Genomic DNA, 24,018 nt, shown 5'->3' with positions numbered 1-24,018 from the left:
CCCCAAGCCTGGGGTTTCCCTACCGTCCAGTGGGAGACCAGGCCTCCACCAGCCGCAGAGGACTCAGAAAATCCCCGCAGGGCTGTTTGACTCAGCAGGAACCTACCCCAGATCCCCTCGAGGTTCTGTGAGACTATTTGGTGGAATGAGTCAAAACATCCAGAAGGTTCCCGCTTACGCGGGAGGCCGGGAGGCGGCAGGGCCCGGCTTGGCTCTCCCCTCCCCCAGCACAGCTGCCACCGCGGCTGCGCCAGCACGGGGCCCATCTGCCCGCCTGGCGCCTTCCCAAGGCCGGGGGGGGGGGGGGGGGGGGGGGGGCGTGCCAGGGGCCAGCAGGGATGGGAGCCGTGCGGTGCCCGGGGTCCAGGCTCCTGCCCTCTCTGTGTCCTGGGAAACGGCCCAGCAGTCCCGCCCCGGGGGCTGGTGCCGGGTGTGGACGCGGAGCCCGGGGCGGGCACGGTGAGTGCTCACTGACCCCCGGCGTCAGCCTTCTCCCAGGTCCACACCCGCCGCCCGAGTTCCCCGTGGGACTCAGATGGGGCGGAAATGCTTCCTGCGGGTGGGGGAGCCCCTCCTGCACTCTGCGCCCCTCGGTCCGCACCCCCTGGTGGAGGTGGGGCTCCTCCCCCCAAGTGGGCGAGGCCCCCGCGTCCGGACCACCCAGGGCGGCTGGCCAGGGGTCTCCCAGCCTGGAAGGACAGGCCTTGGGGACAGTCTGCTTCCCGTTGCCCCTGGGAGAGCCAATGGGGGCGGAGACAGGCTCAGGGTTGGCAAGCCGGCCTCCCCGTGTCAGGACCCTCTGCTGCTTCCGTGGGCCCAGTGCTGCCCCACGTGCTGTGGGGAGTCCCTGCCCCCAAATGACTTCACTGCTATTAGATGCAATTTATTGCTCAAATCAGTTAGAAGGCCCCAGGGAAACAGCCCAGGCCTCATGATGGCTGCTGGGTGTGGAAAGGAAATGTACGTTCCAGAAGGTCTGGAGACCTCCACCCCAGGGCAAGGTCTGGGTGTGCAAGTCTCCCGGACAGTGTGCAGGGTGGGTCCTGAGAAGTGGGCCCTTGGCCCCCAGTGGCTCAGGAGACCGCCGGCCAACACACGGGTCAGCCTGGTGACCTGCCTGAAAGAGGAGGCAGGCAGGGAGCCGTCGGCAGAGAGACCTGTGGAAGGGCCGAGTCCGCACGCCCACGCTTCGAAGCAGACGCGGGCGCCCCTCCATCTCCGCGGGGAAATGTTGGGGCCACGCCCGGCAGAGGGCCATGCCCACGGCCCGTGGCCGGGAGGTGGGCACACAGCGGACCTCACACCCGAGGGTTGTACCCAGCCCCTCCCCAGCTTCTGCTCGACTGGGGCACCCTGCGAGGGTTCCCCTCCCTGCTTGCCAAACCGGGGAGGCTTGGGGTATCGGCAGGACCAGGCTGGGCCCGGGCAGCTGTGTGAGCTCAGGCAGGGGCCCGTGTGGAGCTGCACGGACTGGGTCGTAACCCCCACTCTGGCCTGCTTAGCTGTGTGTTTTGGGCGGTTACTGAACCTCTCTGTGCCTCTGCTGTCCCATCTACACGATGGGAGGAGTGACACGTTTTAGGTTTTCACTATGATTATTAAATGACAGAACGACCTAACAGGCTGTTGGAAGGATTGGACCAGTTAATGTCTTGTCAGCCACGTAGCATCGGCTGTTTGCCTGTCCTCCCTCCGAGGCTGGGACTGGATTCCAGCAGGGGCCGGTCACCGGTCCTGAGGGCTGCACCGGGACCCAGCTTTGGAAGGGATCTGCCCCCAGGGATGGCATGGGGTAGACTCTGGCCTCTTGTGTATCGCCGACTCACCGCTCTGAGACGTCCCCCTGGCGCAGGCAGCCCCCTAAACAGACACCCACGCATAGTAGGATAGGCAGAATGTTCTAGAACACTGGGGACATCGGGTTTCTCACTGGTGGAGTGAGGGGTGGGCTGGACCCTCATGTGCCAATACACGGACAGCATACCCGCTCGAGCCACGCTGATGCCCAGGGCAGACGTGGCCGATGGACCGCGGCCCTCCCTTCCCTTTGGGTCCGCCTCAGCCAACAGCATACCTCCTCCTCACGAGCGGCCCTGTGCCCACTTCTTGCCTGGACTTGGCACGTGGGTGCAGAGCTGTCGGCCCCTCAGCCCGGACAGGACCTGGCCATCTCAGCATCTGTAAACCGGCAAACCTGGGGAAGAGATGGGAACGGGTCCGACAGCCGCTCGCATCCGTGGGAGGCGGGACGTGCCGTTGCGGGTAGAGCGAGGACCCTGAGGTGCCCCAGGAAGCAGAGAGCCCGAGCGTGGCCGCTGTGGTGTAGACCACGCTACTCGCCACAGGCCCTGGAACTGCAGTCCTGGTGTAAACCCTGCTCCGGCAGGCGCGGGCCACGGGACCTTGGATGGGCTGTGCCCGCCTCCCACGAGCCTCCGCGTGCCCTGGGCCGGACGGTGAGGCGGGCGGGCCGGGCCGGGGGGTTACGGCCCGCCGCGGAGGCTGAGGAGGAGGGTCAGGCTGGTAGGAAATGCTGGCAGGGGCGGGGGTGCTCCCCGGAGGCGGCCCTGAGGGCTCCAGGCTCGGGCAAGGCAGGCATTCGGCAAGGTGTCCGTAAGCAGCCGCCGCCCCCGCTATTATTTGCCAGCGGCACCCGCTCTTAGGGGGTCCCCGATCCCCTGCAGACGGGCCGTCCTGGGCGAGATCCAGGCCCCGCTCCCCCGGCAAAAGGGCGCCCTGAAGGCCCGTCCTCCGCCTTCAGTGCCTGAGGGACAGGAGGGCCTCCGCCTTCCTCGCGGGGAGCCAGGGGCCCCGGGAAGAGGTGCCCGCGCGACAGCCCCAGATCGGGGGAATCCCGGCTGGCGCTTTGCCACCACCTCCCTGCCACCCTCCTCCACCAGGAGCCAGACACATTCCAGATCCTTGCCAAGCTGGGGGAGGGACCGCACTCGCTTTCCTACTCCCAGCCGTCCTTTCTGCTGCCTGCGTGTAATTAACAGAGTAATTAAAAACAGGATGAGTTAATTGGTATTCATTTATGTGGCAGATGTTTTTAATTGAGGCAGGAAACAATTTACCTGTTTACATAAACAATGGCAAAGCCAGGCTTGTAAAACACATTTTTAAAAATATTTTCCTCCCCTTTCCTAAAAAGAACTGAAATCCGTCGGTCTCCCCGGTGCCTGGGTGTGAGAGCGAGCAGGCCCCACCTCGAGGGAGGCCTGGGGGGGAGGGGGGGCCGAGAGGAAACATCTGTTTAAAAGGTCTGCTTCCAGAGGACGCTGTTTTCTTTCAATTCAGAGAAAGGAGGTGTTGTTCCCAGGTCGTGGGGACACCGGCTCTCCGTGGCGCCTCCCTAGATGGCTCTGGGGAGCAGGGGACCCTGTTTGGGCAGAAGGCGGGCAGGCAGGTGGGCGCCCCTCTGGCGGGAGGGGAGGAGCACCCTTTCCACCTGAAGTCTGGCGCCTGGGGGGGGGGGGGGGTACGTGCTGGGGCCGTGCGTCTTGCACGGACACTGCACCACGTGGAGTCGAATGGAGCGAAAGTACAGATTAGGTTCCTCGTCACGCGGCCGCCTTGCTCATGGTGCCCCTGATGCACGGCCCTAGAACCTTCCGCGGCAGTCACAGGAGCTCTCGGCGATGAAGGACCCGCGTGCGCCAGCGAACAGCGGCCCCGGCCCGACCTGCCCCGTCCTGCCCTGTCCTCGTCCCCCCCCCCCCCCCCCCCCGGGGCTGCAGGCAGGCCGGGTGAGCCAGTGCGCAGGGAGAGCCCAGGAGCCCCGCGGAGGCAACGAGCGTTCCGGAAGTTCCCAGGTGTAGGCTGGCCCCAAGTTGGCACTTACTGTATGCCTGGCGGCGGTGCTGGTTTCGCTCTGATCCCGTTAACTCTCCAAGGAAGAGCTAATCACGCCCGCGTCCGGGCACCGGGCAAGGAGACCCCGCGTCCTCGGACGCGCACGAGCCCAGCGGAGAAAGGCCCCGGGCGGAGTCTTGCCGGAGTTTGCCTTTTCTTAAAGGGTGAGCACGCACAGGGTGTATCCGCACGGAAACATCCGGAAGCATCCACAAGAATCGTCCACAGAGGCCACTTGGGGTGGCGGGCGGAGGGCTGGGGACCCCGTTCCCCCGTCCCCGTGTCTTTGCCGGTGGAGCATTGCCGGAGCGGGGTTCTCCTCCCTGCCCGTGGCGGCCCGTCACCGCGGGCACGTTGCCGACTTCTCTGGAAGTAGGGTAAGTAGCAGGGCCTGTGACCAGGGCCTGTGACCAGACCTCGGCCGGGGATGCGCAGCGAACGCGCAGAAATTCTTGGCACTGAAAGCTGGGGAGAGCGATCCCCTTGAGGCTCATGGCAGCACCTGCCCTGGCAGAGTCTGGGCTGTGCCTTCTGGGTGACGTACGGCTAGAGTTTCCGGGACATTTTGATGGCTCCTGGGGCACGAAGACGGAATGTTCCAGAATCCACCAGGGAGAGGGCCCCGCAGAATGTGGTCAGTAGCCACCATGAGGCGGGCTCAGTTCCCTCCCTCCTGGAGGTGCTGCGAGACCATCCAGCCTCCAGGCCCCTCCTGCGTTGCGGCGGTTAAATCATAAAATGAACCACAGCCGTGGATGTCTGAGGAGGTGAGCGGGGACCACAGGCCCTTCTTCAATGCTGTGTGACCTGGGGCCAGGACCTGAACCTCTCCGAACATCTGGGAAGTGAGGGCCTCCCGGGTGCTATGAGCTGTGAGCTGTGACGTGTCGGGCTGGCCTCCTGCCTTTACCAAGTGCTCTGCCAGAGGAGGCCTGAATCTGCCAGCAACCCAAACCCCACGGAGGCAGAGGCAGGAGGACCACCCTGGGATGTCCGCGGCGGGAGACCCCGGGGATGCGTGTGCCCCTGGGAGGGGCCGGGAGCCACGGGTCTGGCCCTTCCCGGGTCCCGGGCCCATAGAGGCTCCCTGCATCGGGCATGACGGCTGTGAGGGGCCGACTCTCGCCACAGCTCAGGCACACCTGCTGACGGTTCCTCCTCGTCACAGTAGAGAGGGAACATCAGCGCCAGCCTGGGGACAGTCAGCCCAGCTGCCTCCTCGTGCCCCGGCCTCCCCCTGGGCGGGTGTCTCCAGCGCCTCCCTGCCCCCGCTCCTGTTTGAGGGTCTGTTTGCACGGTGTCTCCCGGGGTCCCTCAGGGGCTGTCACCAGGGGCTGTGTCTGCACCCCTCGGGGGAGACCGTGAGGCTCAGAGAGGTCGCCGCATCCTGGGTGCCACACTCTCGTCTGCATTCGTGTCTCTTGCGTGCACGTGACAGGTGAACAGGTCCACACGGGTCACGCACACACGAGGGTGGCCGTTCTGTGGCTGGGGGCTGGCGGGAGAATCGCCTGGCACTCGGGGAAGGGCCCTCGGTTGGACACCCGTGCAGGACACAGCGCCAGGGTCTAATTGTCATTTAGCATTCATTCGGGCGGCGCTGTTATTTTAAATTCTGGAAGCTTTCCTCTGGAGATATCAAGGTGATACGCAGCCAATTTGCACATTTCTTAAACAATGAAAACACTTTGGGGATGAGTTAAGCCTTCCGTGGCGCCCCATTGCCAGCAGAGGAGAATCCTAAGCGCTTGGCCGGGTTTTCCAGACCCTCCACAGACTGGCTGGACCTTCTGTCGCGCCCCCCGCCGCTGCCCGCCGTGGATGCCCGCGCGGTATGGTGCGTGGTGACTTCGGTCACCGTGCGTGCCTCCTTTCTCCGGGTGTGCGAACCCCACGGCCGCCAGGCTCCAGCCGCTCATCGCCGCTCCTGGAAGCTTCCCTGACACTGAACACCCCAGCCCAGGGTGTGCCCGCGGCCGTCTGTGCCCCTCCCCACTCGATCGGCCCCGTCAGAGGGCAGCCTGGCTAACTTACACCCCAGGGCGGAGGACCTCCCTGGACTTCAAGTCCTTTTCCTAGCTAAGTGATCTGGGACCGAGATCTGTTTATTCACTTGGGTGACGGCTCCTAACTACCTGTCACTCCGTTATCCCCTTTGTGGCCGGAGGGGCAGTGCTGGTGGCTAGCGGGCAGTTTAAAAACAAATCAAGGGCAAGGTTTAAAGGGGCGGTGGCTAGTCCGGAAGAAAGAGACAAGGAAATCTTGCCCCCCTTCTCCCCAAGGGCAGTTTCTGTTTCCTTTTAGAGATTCTCTGAATATATATTCGGTCGCCTTTAAAAAACTCCAGGGGGGGGGGGGGCGGCGCCTGGGTGGCGCAGTCGGTTAAGCGTCCGACTTCAGCCAGGTCACGATCTCGCGGTCCGTGAGTTCGAGCCCCGCGTCGGGCTCTGGGCTGATGGCTCGGAGCCTGGAGCCTGTTTCCGATTCTGTGTCTCTCTCTCTCTGCCCCTCCCCCGTTCATGCTCTGTCTCTCTCTGTCCCAAAAATAAATAAAAAACGTTGAAAAAAAATATAAAGTATATTAAAAAACAAACAAACAAACAAACAAACAAAAAAAACTCCAGGGGGGGTTGACATCCTTTCTTGGGGTCTCACCCCTCCCGTAGGAAAGGGGCACGCAGGGACCCCACAGAGTCTGCCTGTGCCGCCCCCCCCCCCCCACCTGGCGCTCTGTCTCAGCCCCTCCCGGGGGACGACCAGCGGCTGGACCCTGCTGTTCAGATCTCAGTGTACGTGTCCTTCACCCGGGAGGCCTCGCTGACTTTCCCCCCCAGGGGAGGGCCCTCCTGGGGTCCCTGGCCCTCTCCCCGTTCTGTCCTAGCCAGGTGTGTGAGTGAGTAAGTCCTCGTGGGGTGCTCACGTAACGGGCGCTTGCTTGATTGTCAGAACAGCATCCCCCCCAGTGTGCAGACGAGGAAGTCGAGGCTCGGAAGAGCGAAGGGCCTTGGAAGGGCCACTCGAGACGTGAGACCCCGAGCTAAACTCCACCCACCCAACCCCAGGACTGGGCTTGTCCCACTACTGCACAGATCTGTGTGTCCACCTGTCTGTCCGCCCGCCTTTGCACCCGTCCACCTGTCCCCTCGTCCGTTCCCTTGTCCGTCCGTCCACCTGCCCGTCCACCTGATACTCCCTCCTCTCTCTCTCTACTCATCCACCCGGCCAGTCGTGACAGCACACCCGTTGTCCCAGCCCAGTCACACTCAGGTGAGTGTGCCCGTGTGCAGATGGGCCCCGTCCCCTCGGTGGCCGACGTGCACGGGAGGCCTGGGAGGGGGCTCCCGGAGCTCCCGGACCAGTGCCGGGCAGGGGGGGCACCCCTTCCTCCCGCTGCCCCTCCCCCCAGCAGGCGGCCAGATGGCAGGGCGCCTCCCCCGCGGCTCTGAGGGAGCCGCTCGCTCTTGGCCGCGCAGCCCCGGCAGCTGGGCGAGGAATGCGCTCCCTTCACGCGCCAGCCGCAGGGCCCGCGGGCCGGCATCTGGGTCGCGTTTGCGGCCCCCTCTGGGGAGCACGGCAGCTCGGAGCCCTCGGCCCCCCCCTGCCCTCCAACCTCGCGCTCGCTCGGCGCCAGGAGGCCGCAGAAGGCGGGGACGCGTGCCCAGGAGGCCGTGCCCTCCCCGCTTGTTCGGGGGCGTCGGCGGCCCGGCCCCAACCCAGACTCTGAACCGCTGTCCCCCCGGGAGCCACGGCCGCCTCCTCGTGCCTCCTCAGCGCGTGCACTTGTTCACGAGGCAGAACGTCGTGCGCTTCTCCCCTCCTGGTTTGGACGCGCGGGTCGCCTTCCCTCGCGATTCGACGGTATTCCGTGGCGTCCTTTCCGCTCGCCCGCGAGGCTTCCGTCCCCCACACGGGAGCCGGCGGCTCGCGCCCTCCGGGTGTGCCCGGTCGCCAGCGTCACCTGCCCCGGTCGCCGCGGCATCGGGACCGGCTCCCGACTCCCACGACGGGGCTGGCGCCATGTGACGTGAGTGGAGCTGCCCGGCGCGAGCTGTCTGGGGCCTGGCGTCGTTCACGCGGCCGCACGTGGGTGAGAGGCGGTCTCACGGGCTGCCGCGTCTGCTCTCCCCGCTCGGCGCTCTTCCCCCGACGGGCCTCCCACGGCCCATTTGCCCCCGAACCTGATGAGCATTTGGATGGCTTCCAGCCTGGGCGTCTTGGCCAAGTGGCTGGAGGGCGCTTGCCGCCGAAGCCGCCGTGCCCGTGCTTGTGCGGGTTCTGTGGTGTGGTGGTTTGGGCTGGTCGATACTGAAGAGCAATTTCCAAAGCCAGGGCACCCACGGCGGGATGTTTGAGGTCCGGTAATGCTGCACCGACCAGAGAAGTTCCTTCACGGCCCTCTGCTGGGGCCACCTCGTTTGTCCCCTCTTGTCACGCTCCTAAACAACGCAGTGATCAACATCCTCAGAGATAACTCTCTGCCTGCGTCCCCGAGGGCTTCCCTAGAACGCATTCCCTAAGGGGAACGTGGCCGTCCACGCTGAGACGCCACCGCAAGAGGAATGAGAAGCAGAGAGGCGGGAGTCTCTGGGTCAACTTCCCCTCGCGCGCTGTGATGGGATCCTGGCCCCCGAAGTCCCTTCCGGCTCCCAAATGGTTCTCAATACCACAGTGTATCAGTCAGGTTCTACTGTGTAACAAACCACCACAAAACTTAGCTGCTGAAACAACCACTGTGGTCTGGCTCCGAGTTCTTGGGGCGGGCAGGTTAGGCAGGTCCCCTGGGCACTCTTGGTCCCACCGGGCTTGCTTTCGGGTCTGTGGTCAGCAGACTGCGGGTGGGCCCTCGCGTGACCGGGGACTCAGCCGGGCCAGCTCTGCCCCACGAGAGTCCCGTCCTCCGGCAGGCTGACTGAACAAGAGAGCGAGCGCAGCAAACGCCCCCGTGTCCCGACTCAGAGTCGGCTGACGTCGCTTCTCACTTCCGCCACGTCTGGAGCCAGGCCCGGGGCCAGCCCGGACGCAGAGCAGGGGCCTCCCGGCCGTGTCGAGTACTTGGAAGAGTGGCAGTCACTCAGCAAGGGGCGTGGGTCAGGGAGGGTGAAGGACTGAGGCCTTTTGTGATGCGTCCACCCCACAGGTGGTGGGGGGGGGGGGTCTTAAGCTTACTGCTGCGGGGCAGGCTCCAGACGGCCCCCGGTCCTCGGCACTTTGCGGGGTACTGCCGTGCTGCCTCCAAGTACAGCCTCGGAGCCGCCCCCAGCCGAGGCCTGCCCAGGCTCTGCCCGCCGCAGGGAGCCGAGCTCTCGAATGTGAGGAGGGTGGGGCCCAGGGCAGCGCAGGGGCGGGCGGGCGGGGGCGCCGGTTCTCTCGCGGGGCCGGTCCACAGACCGTCGAGGGTGTGCCGCAGACCGGCCGCCTGCCCGGCACCGTCTGGGCTCCGTCTGGGGGTTAGCGGTCAGCGGGGAGACGGGCAGCGGACACGACAACCGACGTGGGATGATCGCAGGTGCAGACAAGAGGCCCCAAGAGAATAAAGTCGGGTGAGGCGGCAGGACGGGCAGGGTGGGGCGGTTCTGGCTTGGGGGCCGGGCAAGGCTTCTCCTCCGAGGAGGGACATGAGAGCCAGAGCCGACTGACGAGGAGACAGCCTTGTGAAGGTCTGGGGAGCCCTCCAGCAGGTGCAAAAGCCTGCAGCAGGACAGGGGTGCTGGACAGGCAGGTGGCGGGGGAGGGCGGCCAGAGTGCGGGAGGCGTGGCGGGGTCCTGTCTGCCTGCCCCCCATCGGGCCCTGGGACACGAACTGGACGGTCCCGCCCCGTCTTCCCGGTTCCTGATGGGCCCAGGTCGGTCTGTAGAGAGTAAACGTGCCGTGCTTTTCCAGAGATGCTGGGAGGAGACAGGCCACATGTGTCTGGCATGAGGTCTCTGAGCCTGGGGCCACGTACCCAGGTCAGAACCGGCGAGAGGGCCCGGCCTGGAGGGGCCCCTGGGCTGGGGCTGCAGGCCGTTCAGGTGGGGTAGCATCTGGTCCAGTTTTGTGTCTCTCAGTGACAGACGGACCCTCCCACCCAGGCCGACCGGCTCCCTCCACTGCCGATGGGATGTCGTGACGCCTGCTTACGGCGGCCCGGACACCGCCCAGGGTCCCCTCTGTGGCTGCGAGGGGCCTTCCCTGTGGACCCCTCCCCCTTGGACACAGGCTCGCTGTCACCCCTGTGCGCACGTTCACAGGGAGGGACGAGCTCTGCGTGCACCAGCTCGGGACGTCAGCCTCAGAGCCGGACGCACGTGGGATCTGCCGTGTGGTGGCTGTGTGACCCCGGAGCAAGTGACAGCGCCACTCTGTGCCTCGGTTTCCCCACTGTACCTGGGGGCTCTAACACCTCATGGCGTTCCCAGGAGGAGTTGAGGAACAGAGGGTTTCGGCGCCCGGAACACGAACAGCTCCCGGCAAAAGGGAGCGAGTTTAAAATCAAAGTTGTGGGGGTGTGCGGCACGTGGGGGCCAGCCCTTCCTCCCGGGACCCCGCAGCAGGGCCCCCCACGCGTGCACACCTTTAGCAAATCGCCATGTCCGTGAGTGCTGGACTCTGTCCGTGGGTCACCCTTCTGTGACTCCTGGGGGTGGGGTCTCCCCGCCCTCCTTGTCAGGGGTGAAAACCAAGGCCCAGAGTAGAAAGGCCACTGACGGTCCAGCCAGGGGACAGAGACGGGACAGAGGAAGCCAACCAGAACCCTGGTTTGCGAAGCCCCTCTGGGCTCTGGCCCAAAACCACCCCCACCGCAGAAGCGGGAATTACGGGCCCCACGTACCAGTGGGTAAACCGAGGCTCAGAGATGTGCCGTTTTCCTGAGTTCACAGTTGTTCGCAGAGCAGGACGGGAGCCCCGCTCTCCTGAGTCCCAGCCCGGCTTTGCTGCCGTGGTGACCTGTGACCTCTGCCACTGGCCACACAGGCCCAGGGGGTCACGGGGTCCCTGAGGCCGGGCAGGCCAGGGTGGCCCAGCACCGTGCCGTGGGCAGGGCAGCGTCGGCAGAGCTCACAGCCAGAGGAACGACCCCCAGGGCCACGTGGAGGCTCTGGACGGCCGTGGCTCCAAGCCACAGAAAGCCCGCTGCGACCAGCGGAGGGGAAAATACCAATCCCTGTATTTTCATATTATTTCTTGTTCCTCTGGCCGCAGAGGCTGTAAGAGAAAGCAGATGTGGGAAGCACCTGGGACTCATCAGGGCTGCACCCCCCCCGACCCCAAAAATCCTGAGCGGCTTTTCTGGGGATCAAAGACAAGCCTTCCCTCTGACCTTGGCCCAGGAGCCTCCTGGTCAAGCCCACCCGTCTGGGCATGGAGGGTCACCCAGTGTCCTGGGTTCGCCCTGAAGGCAGGCAGCCCCCCCCCCCCCCAAGCCCCTTCGTCTCTTCCTCAGCCTGGTGGCTCCCATCTGTCGCCGGTCGGACCCTTCTGAAATGTGTGTCTTCCTAGGAATTCACGCCTCATTTTTCCTGTTTATCCCACACACGCCCATAGCCGAGGAGCCCTTGCTCCCGCACCAGTCAGAGAGGCTTTGGAGAGACCCCCAGGGCCGAGAGCAAGGTCCCCACTGCAAGGGGGTGGCTGTGAAGGAGGAGGGGCACTTGAGGGGCAGGACGGCAGAGGTCTGGGGGCTCAGTGCCCCCTCCTCCACGAGAGATCTCTTGCCCCAGTCTGCACCGCTCCCCGGGGAACCACACATCCGGTGTGAGCTGCTGGCCGCCTCCTGGGCCCAGGCCCTGCACAGAGCCCCGCGGCCCCCGAGGGGATGATGGTCTCCGCGGAGGGGGCCCCTCGGCCTTCCCTGCAGGGACCTTCCCACCCCACCCTGCAGCCCTGCCTCTCACAGCTCTCCGGCCGAGCCCCTTTCCCACGTGGCCAGGAAACCCACTGGACCGAGTGAGCCACAGCGGATGCCCACGCCCCCCTTGGGCACAGAGGCCTTGGAGGTGCTGAGCCCTCGGGGGGGCGGCTGCACAGACCGGGGGCGCGGCTCTGGGCCTTACAGGGCTGCGGGCCGCTGGGGAGACCGTGTGCCTGGCGGCTGTCCCCCGCCCGCTGGCCTCACTGGGGTCCATGTGCGAACGCACCCTTGAGCCCCCCGTGGGTCCCGCCCTCCGGGGAGCACGTGTGGCTTCTTGTCTCCTCCGTGGGTGTGGAGTCGGGCTTGTAATTAGAAGGGGGCTTTGGGCCCCACGTGGAGCCGCTGTCCGAGAGAGGAGGGACAGGCGGAGCCTGGCCTCCCGCCTTCCGTCCCCTCGTCTTTCCGGTGCGCAGTGCTGCGGGTGCTGAGGGCGGTGGGGACGTGGCTACGCGGTAGCTGGGGCGCGATCGTGTGTGGCCCCGAACGCCACACGGCAGCTTGACCCCCACAGGGAGGGAAGTAGGGAGCCACTGCGGGTCCCTGTGGGGCGCCTCTCTTGCTGTGTGATGCTGGGCCTCAGTGTCCCCACTGGAAAGTGGGCGATAGGGGTGTCCTCCTCAAGGGCAGGCGTGTGAGGAGGGCGCACTCACCACCCGCACTCGGGGTTCCGGAAGCCCGGGCCCAGCCCGGACGGACAGACCAGGGGCTTCTGACAGGCAGAGCTACCCCGCTCCGGGGTGGGGCTGCCCAAAGGGGCGGCTGGAGGGTCTGCAGGGGACAGGCCCCTGCTCTTCCCTCGGAGCTGCCCAGCCCTCGCGGGGTGCTGCGCGCTCCCCTCGAGGCACCCCCGGGCTCTCCCCGGGGCAGGCTGGGCTCCAGACCCTCCAGCGGGGCAGACACGCAGGGGGCCAGGACTCAGACCTGCTGAAAGGGAGCGGGTGAGGCGCGGAGGCTGCCGTCACGAACTGCTCCCCCCTGGATTCTCCTGGCGGTAATTCAAGTATGTACAGAGCGCCTACTGCGTGCCCAGCGCGGTTCTAGACACTCGGCCTCACCGAGAGAGAAGGTTGCCTTTGGGCAAAGACGCAGGGGAGGTGAGCTCACGATACCATGAAGGTATCTGGGGGAAAGACTCCCTGGCAGAGGGAACAGCCCGTGCAAAGGCCCTGAGGCAGGAGCACTTGAGTAGACTCGGAGAGGGGAGGTGTGGGAGATGAGGGTGGAGAAGGGCCCGGCCAGGCACGAAGGAGCCCATGGGCGCTCTCGGCGTGCTGGCTGAGGGGCAGGGAAGCCACTTTGGTTTTTTTGGGGTTTTTTGTTTGTTTGTTTTTTTTAATTTTTTTTTTATGTTTATTTCTGAGACAGAGACAGAGCATGAGTGGGGGAGGGGCAGAGAGAGAGGGAGACACAGAATCTGAAGCGGGCTCCAGGCTCTGAGCTGTCAGTCAGCACAGAGCCCGACGCGGGGCTCGAACTCACAAACTGCAAGATCATGACCTGAGCCGAAGTCGGTCGCTCAACCGACTGAGCCACCCAGCTGCCCCCATCCACTTTGTACCAGTTTTGGGGAACACATCTTGGCCCTGTGGTTCCCAAGAAAGGCAGGCGTATGGGTGTACGTTGGCTGGGGCTTTAGAATATTGCCTGCTGTCGGGCCAGGGGCAGAAGCTGGGAATTCAGGGGCAGGTCCGGCCCCCGGCTCTGCCCCTCACCTGCCCTGTGGAGCCCTCACCTTTCGGGGACAGTGAGGACGGGTCCTCACCGGGAAGTGGGGCACACCGTGAGGCTGGTCTTGACCGGACGACCTTGGAGGGGGGCTTGAGTGGCCGAAGGGGAAACAGGCGCCGGTTGCAAACGTGGGTTTCCCTTTGGCCTCGGCACCACCAGAGCCACCGAGATCGCGGCGCATTCTTAGCACTCGTCCCACACCCCTACGTACAGATGTGGACCCTGAGGCTGGGGGGCAGCGTGCCCAGAGTCCTTGCCGCACCCCCGGGTTCTGCCCTCTGCAGAGGGGGTGAGGGGGCCTGCACCGAGCTTCCGGAGCCCTGCAAAGGCTTCTGCTCTGCTACTTGTGAGGCTGGCCTCTCTGTCATCCTGGGAGCTCGAGAGGGGCTCGGAACCTTTGTGGCCCCCCCTCCGGCCGGCGCATCAGTTCCAGGGGAGGGGCCTGGGCTGCGGCCTCATCCCGGGATGGCAGGGCCCTGAAGCCGGGCCTGCCTGGTCCTGACAGGGGGCACGTCCCAGGACTCCACGGACAGACTGGTTTCTGGGGCCAGACGGCCTGGGTGTGCGGCCAGCTTCCCCTCCCTATACCGGGTTTCCTCACCTGCCCACCTCATATGCTTATTGTGGGGTGAGCTGAGGTGATTCGTGTGAAGTGCCCAGGTCAAGGCCCAGCGTGCACTCAGGACTTTATCACCATGGCTTTGTTACCTACCTGTCAATACCGGTCCCTGCCGGTGCAAAGGCCCTGAGGCAGGTTACCTGCCCACCTTCCTACTTTCTCGTGACCTTTGTAAGGGTCAGGTGAGGTACCAGCAGAAATCAGACCCAAATGATCAAAGCAGGGGCTTATTACTTCTGGCAGCAATACAGACTTGAGGCAGGCAGAGGAAGGTTCTAGAACCCAGGGCTGGGAGCTCTGGGTTGTGGCCAGTTCTCAGCCAGGCCGGGCGGGCTGGGAACCACAGCCGGACAGGGACAGTGATGGATGGGGTGGCTTGTTCCGGCACATTCCATGTTCTTTCCCACCGGCTCCGCCCGGCCTCGGAGAGCTGCTTCCTCTGCGGACGGATTAGAGACATTCAGCCAGGGACTGGATACGCTGTCTGGGAAAGACGCAGGGTCTCCCATGGGCCTGTGGCGTGCGGGCTGAGGTCTGGGAATGTTCTCAAGGGGGGTGGGGGGGAGGCAAGGCTGGCGGTGGGGGCCACAGCGCCTCCGCTCGCTGGGACGCCCAGGCGTGAGCCGACTCGTGCGCTTCCAGACCCGCACCGGGTCCCCGGCCCCCCAGCGTGCCAGGTGGGAGCCGCCACAAAGAGAGCCCCCGTGGGGTGGTGGACGGGCAGTCAGAAGAGGGAGGGACCGCGGGTTGCAGGCGGGTAGATGAGCTGCCCGGGGCATACCCGGACCGCTACTCTGCCGTGTGAGCTGAGCAGGTCGGCTGGCCTCTCTGTGCCTTGGCTTCCCCACCGGAAAGTGGAGATGAGAAGAGCCGCTGAGGGCTGTGGGAAGTCACACAAGCCGCGGTTCTGGGCCCTTCCTCAGAGGAAGACCGGGCTCCTGGCTCACCAGCTGTTCCACAGCCCCTTGCTGAATTTCATCGACCGCTCGTGTGCGCGGACCGCTACCCCACCTGTAGAGGAGTAGAGAGACTCAGAGGGGTGCAGGGGCTTGCCCCAGGTCACACAGCCAGGGAGCAGTAGAGCCGGGACTCAAACCAGCTTCGCGAGACTCACGAGGCCCCTGTGCTTGTCACCCCCGCCCCTGCGGCCTCTTCTGGAAGGATGCGTGGTGGTGACACTGAGCCCGCTCGCCGTGTGCCCTCGGCAGACGCCGCACGTCTCTGTGCCCGTGAATCGGGGCCCCGGCAGCCGCCCCCCGCCCCCCGGGCTCTGGGGCAGAGAGCAAGCCGTGGGCGCTCGCGTGTGTCCTCCGTGATGCACGTCCGTGGGATGAATGTGGCCACGAGCCAGGTGCTCACAGGCGGGGGAGACTCCACGCGACCCGGTGTGCTGGCCCCTGGCACCCACGGTAGCCCCTGAGGGCCCGGCTCGTGATAAACAGGTGCCGTGTGAGGGGCGGGCGGGCAGGCGGGCGGCTCTGGTGGGTTCCCTCCGCCCTCTCCTGTGGGCAAAGCCGAAATGAAGCCCCCGGCGTGGAAGGGCTTTGGAGAGTGGGAACAGGCCGCACGTCCCCCGTGTCCCAGCCTGGCATCTGAACCCCGCCCCCCCAGGCCCCGCCCGGGTGACATGTCAGACGGTGGGGGGGGGGCCGGGTCTGCACCCCGCAGGGTGGCCCGGGGCCCACGGTGGCCGGCGCATTTGCCTTCTTTGGTTGTCACCAGGGACTGGCCGCCGGCCCCGCGGCCAGGCGGCGTTGACGGGCCCCCACAGCTGCAGCACACGTGTGCGCGGCCGTCAGCTCCCTGACAGCGGGCGCAGGGGGCAGGGCGCCCGGCGGGAGGGAGGCCAGCGGCTGCAGCTGAGTGGACAGCAGGTGCGCGTGGCCGGGGCGGCTGCTGCTGACCGATTGCCTCCCTGCCCCGTGGGGGCCGGCGGGGAGGGGCCCTCCTCAGTGTCGGGGCCCGGGGCCCCGGGGCAGAGGGCTGTCACGGCCCCACGGGCGCTGAGGGCCACGGGCATCTCGGCTCTGTGAAGGGGGGGGTGGGGACGGGGCCGTGCCGTGCCGGGCACGGGACGGCAGTGAGTGCCGTCGTCGGCGTTGTTGATCTCCGTCCCCGGAGGCTGGCTGTCCCCGGACGCGCGCGTGCATCTGTGGGTCCTGGTCCCGCGGGGCCCCTGGGAGAGGAGACACGAGACGCAGTGACGCACAGACGGCCCGCAGGTGCGGAGCCCCGGCCCCGGGCGAGACCCCCTCGGTGTCAGCAGGGTGATCTCGGGGCAGCGGCTGGGGCAGCGTGGGCTGTGCCCCGGGAGCAGGTAGAGGATGCCGGCCCGGATGGCCTTGAGCGGCGGGGCCACCCCGACTCCCAGCCACCGCTCCGAGCTTTTTTGACCCTCCCAGGCACTGGCTGCCCTGAGTTAAGGCAGACGGGGGGGGGGGGGCGGGCAGGGCCTCGGTTTCGCGGCGTCTGCACCTGACCCTCAGCAGAGCTGCACGTGGCAATCTCAACAGTGTCCGGGGGCACCCAGCCCACTGGTGTGGGGCCCCCACGTTGAGCGGCCAGGCCTAGAACAGCCTGACGTTGGCCGTGCCCTTGGCCAGCCGGGCCCAGGAACTACCCAGGCCAGCAGAGGGTATCGGAGGGGTTTTCCACCCCACGGGGTGGGTCAGCCTCCCAGACCTTCCTGGGGAGACCCCTCTACACGAGACTTTTCACATCTGAGAGCTGATGGGGCTCTGGGAGCCACGGTTTCCAGGGGCCCCACGCACCTGCAGCAGCCCCCACCTGGGACCTTGTTAGAAATGCAGATTCGTGGGCTTTTCCCCAGACCTGCCGCATCAGAAATGGGGACGGACGCCCTCCGGGAGAGGCGCACGGCTGCCCGGTGGGGGCGGGAGGGGGCAGGTGACGCAAAACCCCCGGGGGCGCGGGGCAGTAGACCCCAGCTCCCCAGTGAGGACCCCAGCCCCATTCCGGCTGACCCAGGATTCTCCCCGTCACACCCTCCAGCCCCCCTGAAGTGGGCTGACCCGAGCCTGGCCTCTGATCCCAGGTGGGTGGGATATCGGCCACCTGAGAACACGGCTGGGGCTCATCTGCGCCCTGGAGTCGGGCCGGCTCTGTGGGCAGGACCGGGAGCCGCCCGGTGATCGCCTGGGGGTCCGCCCGGACCCCCGGCGGCGTCGGCCCAACCCCCGCGCGGCTCCCTCCCCTCCTCTCAGCCTGCTTCACCGCGTCTCTCTTCTTCTCCCCTCCCCCGTGGCCCCGGTGGCCCCCCCACAGTGGACGGGAAGGACAAGACAGCAGCGATGCCCGACTCTCCCGCCGAGGTGAAGAGTCAGCCCCGCTCCACGCCTCCCAGCATGCCGCCCCCGCCGCCTGCCGCGTCCCAGGGGGCCACTCGGCTCCCCTCCTTCACGCCGCACACAAGTGAGTAAAAGCCCACGGGGCACCGGCCGTGCAGAGCTCTTGGGGGCTCCGAGCGCCGCCGTGACCCGAGGCCCGTGCCGCGGGCCCTCTGCCCAGAAGCGCAAACGCCCGCCGTCGGGCCCTCGAGAGGGAGGAGCTCACCGTGGCTCACAGCCCGCGCTTGGAGGTTCAAATCCTAGCTCATCTACTTGGTGGCTGTGTGGCCTCGGGCGAGCTGCTTAGCCTCTCTGGACCCGGTGTTCCCCATCCATAAAGCGGGGCTGGCCGTAGTCTCCGAGTCACGGAGCTGCTGTGAGGACAAGGGAGTTGATACAGGCTCTTACCGAGCGGCCGGCACATCGTGAGTGTTTTATCAAAGTTGGCCGTTCTGGTTGGAGCTCAGAGAGGGACGGGGGGGTCCCTACCGTCACACAGCACCTTACTCGAGGGCTCGTCAGAGGTGGCCCTGGGCTCAGATGCCAGGGGCTCCACAGCCTGGCTGCAGCGGGGTGTGAGGGTGGCCGGGACCCGGGGTCAGCCGGAGCCTCGGCTGCAGGGCTGCCGTGGGCAGACTCGACCTTCGGGCCGTGTGTCCCCGGCCCGGGCTGATCCGGGCCGAGCGTCTCAGCGCACACAGCGTCTCCGGGGGGACTTCCTCAGTGCACGTGCCCCACCGGAGACCTGTTCCCTTGTGAGAAAATGGGTGACCGTGACCTCGGGGTCCCGTGCATTTGGGAAGGAGACCCCAGGCGTGGGCCGGGGGGAGCTCAGCGTTCCCGCCCCCGGGACCGGGGCTTAGCAGTGTGCCAGCAGCGGAGAGAATGCACACATGCCACCCGATCCCCCCTATTCAGAGGCCAGAAAGCCCCAGGCCTGGGGACGCTTTGCCAGACTTTGAAACCCAAGGGAAGCCCGTCTCTAGAAAGGGAGCTTCCAGTGCCCCAGCGTGATGGCAAGAGCCGCTTCTCTGGGACCTCAGACCACCCTCCTGCCCACCCAGAGCCCAGGATAGACCGCAGGGACTGGCCCAGCTCCTTTTATCCCCGGTCGTGAACGGTACTGGTGCTGCCATTTGAGGCCAGGCAGCCGGGTTCTTTAGGGCTTGGGAGTGACCCAGCCTGCATCTGGAGAAGGGTGCTGGCCGTGGAGTCGGGAAAGGCGAGTTCAGGGCCGGGCCTGGCCGCTTGTTTGTAGGATGAGGGCTTTGAGCCAGTCTCCTGACCGCTCCAAGGTCTCCACCTGTGGTCTGGCAGGTGGAGAGATAGCCCGGGCCCCAGCTGGGGCGGGGTCAGCCCAGCTCACACAGGAGCTGTACCTTCCCTTGGCACGGAAGGTTCCAGCTCATCTTCCTACGGGGCCAAGTCTGAGCCAGGGTCCCCATGAGTGGTGGAGACTGAAATGAACCCTGGCCCGCACCCCTGCCCGGGCAGGGAGGACGGTGGGGGGGGGGGTGCGGGGCGGCGCTGCGCACTGGCGGCCCGTGGCGCCCAGGCCTGGGGTCTGCCTGCGGCGGCCGTGGCGGCCGGGGCCTGGCCGGGCTTCCTCTCACGCAGCCACCGGCGGCTGTGTACCTGACCCCCGTCGCCTCGGGGAGAGGCTCCCGCCGCACGTAACCGCCCCGCCAGCGGCTTGCAAGAAACAAGACCGCCGGGCCGTCCGCCCGAAATGGCCACCCCAGCCTCCAGGGTCGGGGTCCAAGCCAGAGAGGTCAGCGGGCCGTTTGCCGGTCGGACCCAGGGCTCTGAGCCGGTCGCCCGAGCGTCAAGGGCACGTCCTACTTTCCCTCTTGGTCCAGGACCCGTGTTCCCGAAAGCACGGGTCTGGGAACAAGATGTTCCAGGTCAGGGACAGGGCTGGGGCCTGTGAGTGGCTCAGGGGCTCGCCCAAGGCCTTTCTGTCCTCCCCCAAGGGCACCGCCGGCTCACGTTTCTGGAGTGGAGGTCCCGGCTTCATCTAGGGCACGGAGGTTACCAGAGAGCAGTGGTTCTTTCTTTTCTAAGCTGGCACTTTAATGTTGTCGGGCTTCTGGGTCTCTGGCCTCCTCGGGGGGCCTCAGAGTTGTTCCCTAACGCATGCAAATCCCTGAGAGCAGGTGGGTAGCTGCATCGTGCACCTGCCTGGTGGGGATGGAGCCTCTGCGCTCAGCCACGGATTCCTGCCCCGAGATCCCCCGGCTTCCCCAGGACCAGCCCGTGAGCCAAGCCAGCCGGAGACTGGCCGTGAACCGTGGCTTGAGGCCTGTGGTTTTCCTTGATGACCGCCCTGGGCACAGACTCATTTGGGGGTTGAACTCTGGAGGTGGTCAGGATGGCTGAGATAACTCTGGGAAGGAATGCGAGCGGCTACTCTGCAGCTGGGAGGACCCTCAAAGGCCCATCCTGTCCTCGATTACCCCCGGTGACGGGGGGCTCACTCTCTGTCTGGGTGCAGCCTGTCTTCTTGTAGCTTCCACCTACTAATTTCAGCTCAGATCTCTTCCTGTTTGGTGCCTCCTCCCTTCGGGGTGGCTCAGTCCCGGGCTTTGTTTTGGAACCGCCATTGGCTTGTCTGTCCTTGGAGACTTCAAGCCCTATGTGCGCGTGCTCAGGTCCCTTGAACACGGTGCCAAGTGGGGTTACCAGGCACCTTCCAGGAAGAGAGCTTTTTAGGAACCAGGGTGTCCAACCCATGTCGATGGAGACCCCAAAATCCTTGTAGACCTCTAGAAGGTCCTTCTGGAAGTGACGCTAGGAGACCCGCCCAAACAACCCCGTTGCTTTACGGTGGAGGAAACTGAGGCCCAGAGATGGTGACTGAGTCCCGATCCCCAAAACTGCTGTCAAGAGGCAGAGGGGGAGGGGCCAACCGTGGGTGCCCCTCGGGGCAGCCCTGCCCACCCGCCCGCGCTTTCCTGACAGCGTGTTTTTCTTATTTTGCTTACAGATCGAGAGGACGGGCCCACGATGTCCCTGCCCCACGGCCGTTTTCATGGCTGCTTAAAATGGTCTATGGTCTGTCTTTGTAAGTAAAATAACAAAAACCTTGGCCTCCGGGAGGTCCTCCCCCCGGCACCCTCTGCCCTGGGAAGGCCACGGCGGTTCACCCCGCTGCCTACACGCCCCCTTACTGCGTCTGCTGTGTCCGTTAGTCCCGCCTCCCTCACAGAGAAGAGGGGCCCGGGGGCCGGCACAGGAGAGCAGGGTGCAGACCCGAGTTCACAGCCAGCCCTGCCCTCGCGAGCTGTGTGGCCTCGGGCAGGCGGGCGGCCTCTCTGAGCTCCCTTTTCCCCAGCCACAAAACAGGGTGAATTAGGCAGAGCCCAGCGTTGTGAGAAGGTCACATGTCAACAGCATGTCAGTAGCTCGGCCGTCTCAAGGGCAGGCCCCGGCCCCCACCTCTCCTGACAGCGTGCCCCGAGCAGGGACTACCACCTGTGCCTCAGTTTCCCCACCTGTGACACGGCCCCATCTGTCGTCCCAGCACCTAGCGCCAAGGGCAATTGCACGGAGCCACGAGGGGCTGCTGGGCTCACACGGGGCCCGAACACACCGGGCGCTCGGTGGCCAGCGGACATTCTGTCAGGGTCTCCGGCCGCAGGTGACACCCGTGACCGGAAGCGCTCGAGGGCCACGCTCAGAATTTGTCAGCGAGTGGCTGCAGTCGGGACAGGCCCGACTTTACGGCGGCGGGCCGCACGGTCCTGGTGTGACCCCCGCGGCCCCCAGGCTCTGAGCGAGAGGCGGCGGGACGTCCGGGTGCGTCATTCACGGCCCGCGAGGCTGTCGTCCTAGCTGCTGTGACGGGACGCGCCCGGCCCGGCCCTGGTGGCCAGCGTGTCCCCTGAGCCTCAGCGCTGCCGGGGCGCGTGGTCCACACCCCCGGGGAAAGGGGCTGGCGGGCTCCGCGTCCCGGCACGACCCCCGCCCAGGGCGCAGGGCCGCGGGAGCCGCAGGGGTGCTTGTGTGTGCCCCCAAACCTCAGCTGGGGACACGTGTGCGGTCTAAGTTAGTAACACAGCTGTTGTGGCAATGAAAGCACTTGTGGCCGGGGGTTATTTTCGGAGTCTCTTTAGCAAGTTGCTGAGACTGCCCGGCAGCCCGCGGGAGGGAACACGGGCGAGCGAGGGTGAGCGGGCCGCCGGGAGGACCCAGGCGCCGAGGGCAAGCTGGTAAGAAAACTGCAGAGAGGTCAGGCCCGGGCTGGGCCCACGGACGCCGGGTGGGGGCCCGGGAGGTGTAGACAGCCGCACCTCTTAGGAGCCTCTGGAAGATCCAGACCCCGGGCGACGGCCCGGCTGTGCCGCGAGGGACGAGCCCCTGCTGTGGTGAGGTCTCCCGTGGCAGCCGGCCGCCTCCTGGCCCGGCCGGGGCGATGGCCAGTGGCCGTCGTCCGTCTTGCCCAGGGTGTGTGTGTGTCACTGTCCCCCGCGGGGCCGGCTGGAGCTCACCAGTGAGAGAGGAACTTAGCACCATGGCGGGGCCTCCCGGGCTCTCTGAGGGTCCCTCTGGACGACACCTCGCAGAGGGTGAGGGATGGGGACGCTCAGTGGGCTGTGTGTGGCGTCCGCTCTCCATCGCAGGGCGAGGGCCGCCCGGAATCAGTGACCGCCTCTGCGGGAGCCTCCAGAACCGCGTGTGGCTTCCGGGCCCTGGAGCGTTGCTTCCGAGATCGTTCAGACCAGGGGCCAGACGGGCTCCCGCTGCGTCATGTCTCCCGGGGAGGGGACAGCGGAGTCGGACTTGGGGCCACATTCCTGCAGCCCGTCCCCCCTCGGGACAGGAGGCCTGACACGTGTCCTTGTGCCAACGCTCGCCTTCGGTCAGTGGTTCCCAAGCCTCTGCTCTCGACGAGCAACCACCCGACACACAAAAGCAATCGGGAGTCAAGCATTTCAGCCCCTCCCCGTGGTAGAAGGTTAACGATTCTCTGTAATCCAGCAGGGCGCCAGGCACCAGCCCTCCGGCCCCAAAGCCCCACCTCTGGTTCAGGCCAAGGGGCCATTTGCAAATGAAGAAACTGAGGCCAGGCCCCCAGTCTCACCCTCCTGGGCTGGTCCAGGCAGACGTGAGGCCCCAGGCGGGATGCCCTCTCCCAGCCAGGGTGGCTTCTCATGCCCGTGAGGGCAGAACCGTCTGTCTGCTGCCCAGGGCCTACCGTCTGAGGGGTCGACCTGCGGGGTGAAGGCAGTCTTGGGGACCATGTGGAACGGGCCTGATGATCGTGAGCCTTGCCGCCCGTGGATCGGTGCCTGGCTCGTGGCCCACAGTGCAGCTCAGTGAGTCAGGGAGGGGCATTTGCAGGTGTCGCTGGGGAGCAGGCCAGTGGATGGGGGGAGCCCGTCATCGAAGCTGGAGGTGGGGAAAGTGTCTGGGGAGAGCGGAGAGCAAAGCCAGCCAGACAGCAGACTCAGGGTTAAGAGAGGACATTTGCTGAAGGGCTCTGGCAAGGAGGGACCGGCCGGTTCTGTAGCCCAGAGGGGACAGTGCAGCCCCAGGGCCGGAGGCCTGCAGGGCACGTAGAGGGGGTGTCCAGGCCCCAGGACAGCCACGGCTGTGGAGGGCCGGGGCCCAGGGAGGGGGACCCACGTGCCTGCCCCTCCAGGCTGGGTGAGCCAAGAGTCTGCAGAGGTCACTTCCCAGGGCCCGGTCAGGACAGGCAGGGCAGGCGTGGTCCGGAGGGGTGAGCCAACACCCCTCCGTTCAAAGTGAGCGGCATGAGTGGCACTCTGGGCTGTTGACGGGGAGCCGCTTCTCAGAGCTGACCTTGCCCGCATCCCCGTCCCGAAGAAAGGAGCCCCCACTCCCCGTCCCCGTCCCCCCAGGCTGCCAGGTCTCAGCCAGCGTGGAGGTGGCCGGAGCCTCGGGAGAGTCCCTTCCTGAGCTCCCCACCTTCCCAGACTCCCCAGTGGGGCATGAGAGCACGGCCTCTGTGCATAGATCAGCTGGACAGGGTGGGAGGGGCAGGGCACGGGCCTCGTGGACCACAGCGAGAGAGGTGTGTGCGTGAGTGCATCTGTGTGTGAACGTGCCTGTGTGTGTGCAAATGTGCGTGTGCGCAGGTGTCCACGTGCGTGTGCAAATGTGTGTGGAAGCGTGCAAGTGTGTGTGCGAGTGTGTGTGGATGTGCACATGCGGTGTGCAAATGTGTGCACGCCTGTGTGCATCTGTGTGTGTGGATGTGCATGTGTGCGCATGTGTGCAAGTATGTGTGTCTGTATGCGCGCGCGTGTGCACGAGCGTGCATGTGTGAATGTGCGTGTGTGCAAATGTGCATGTACATCTGTGTGTGCTCGTGTGTGGATGTTCGTCTGTGTGTATGCATGTGTCCGAGTACATGCGTGTGTGTGGTGCGTGTACACACGTGTGTGTTCATGTGCGCATGCCGTGTGTGTGCATGGGAGTGTGTGCAGGGATGCTGAGGCAGGGAGCGGCGGTGGGGGGTGGAAGGCATGTGCGGGGAGTGGGGTTCAGACCATCGCGCGGGGCGTGCATGCACGTGCAGAGGGGGCAGGCCGGCGAGCGTGCAGGGAGGGGC

The 24,018-nt window shown here is 65.9% G+C and overlaps 1 protein-coding gene across 7 annotated transcripts in view; it reads left to right on the top strand.

The window, feature by feature from the left end:
- Window positions 1-24,018, top strand: part of CBFA2T3 (CBFA2/RUNX1 partner transcriptional co-repressor 3) — an 80,915-nt gene that overhangs the window by 43,281 nt on the left and 13,616 nt on the right. For 4 of the 7 annotated variants that reach the window (XM_042968762.1, XM_042968764.1, XM_042968765.1 and 1 more), the window contains 2 exons: window positions 17,380-17,526; window positions 20,428-20,505. In XM_042968762.1, the coding sequence (XP_042824696.1) occupies window positions 17,406-17,526; window positions 20,428-20,505 (199 nt within the window). In that variant the 5' untranslated portion in view covers window positions 17,380-17,405. Of the gene's footprint in view, window positions 1-9,263; window positions 9,396-14,746; window positions 14,772-17,379; window positions 17,527-20,427; window positions 20,506-24,018 lie in introns of those variants that run through there. The other 3 variants (XM_042968760.1, XM_042968761.1, XM_042968763.1) reach the window with 3 other exon arrangements.

Source organism: Panthera tigris, chromosome E2 (genome assembly GCF_018350195.1).
Source record: "Panthera tigris isolate Pti1 chromosome E2, P.tigris_Pti1_mat1.1, whole genome shotgun sequence".
Taxonomy (NCBI): domain Eukaryota; kingdom Metazoa; phylum Chordata; class Mammalia; order Carnivora; family Felidae; genus Panthera; species Panthera tigris.
The sequence above is the reverse complement of the archived record's forward strand: the minus strand, read 5'-3'. Positions and strand labels throughout refer to the sequence as shown.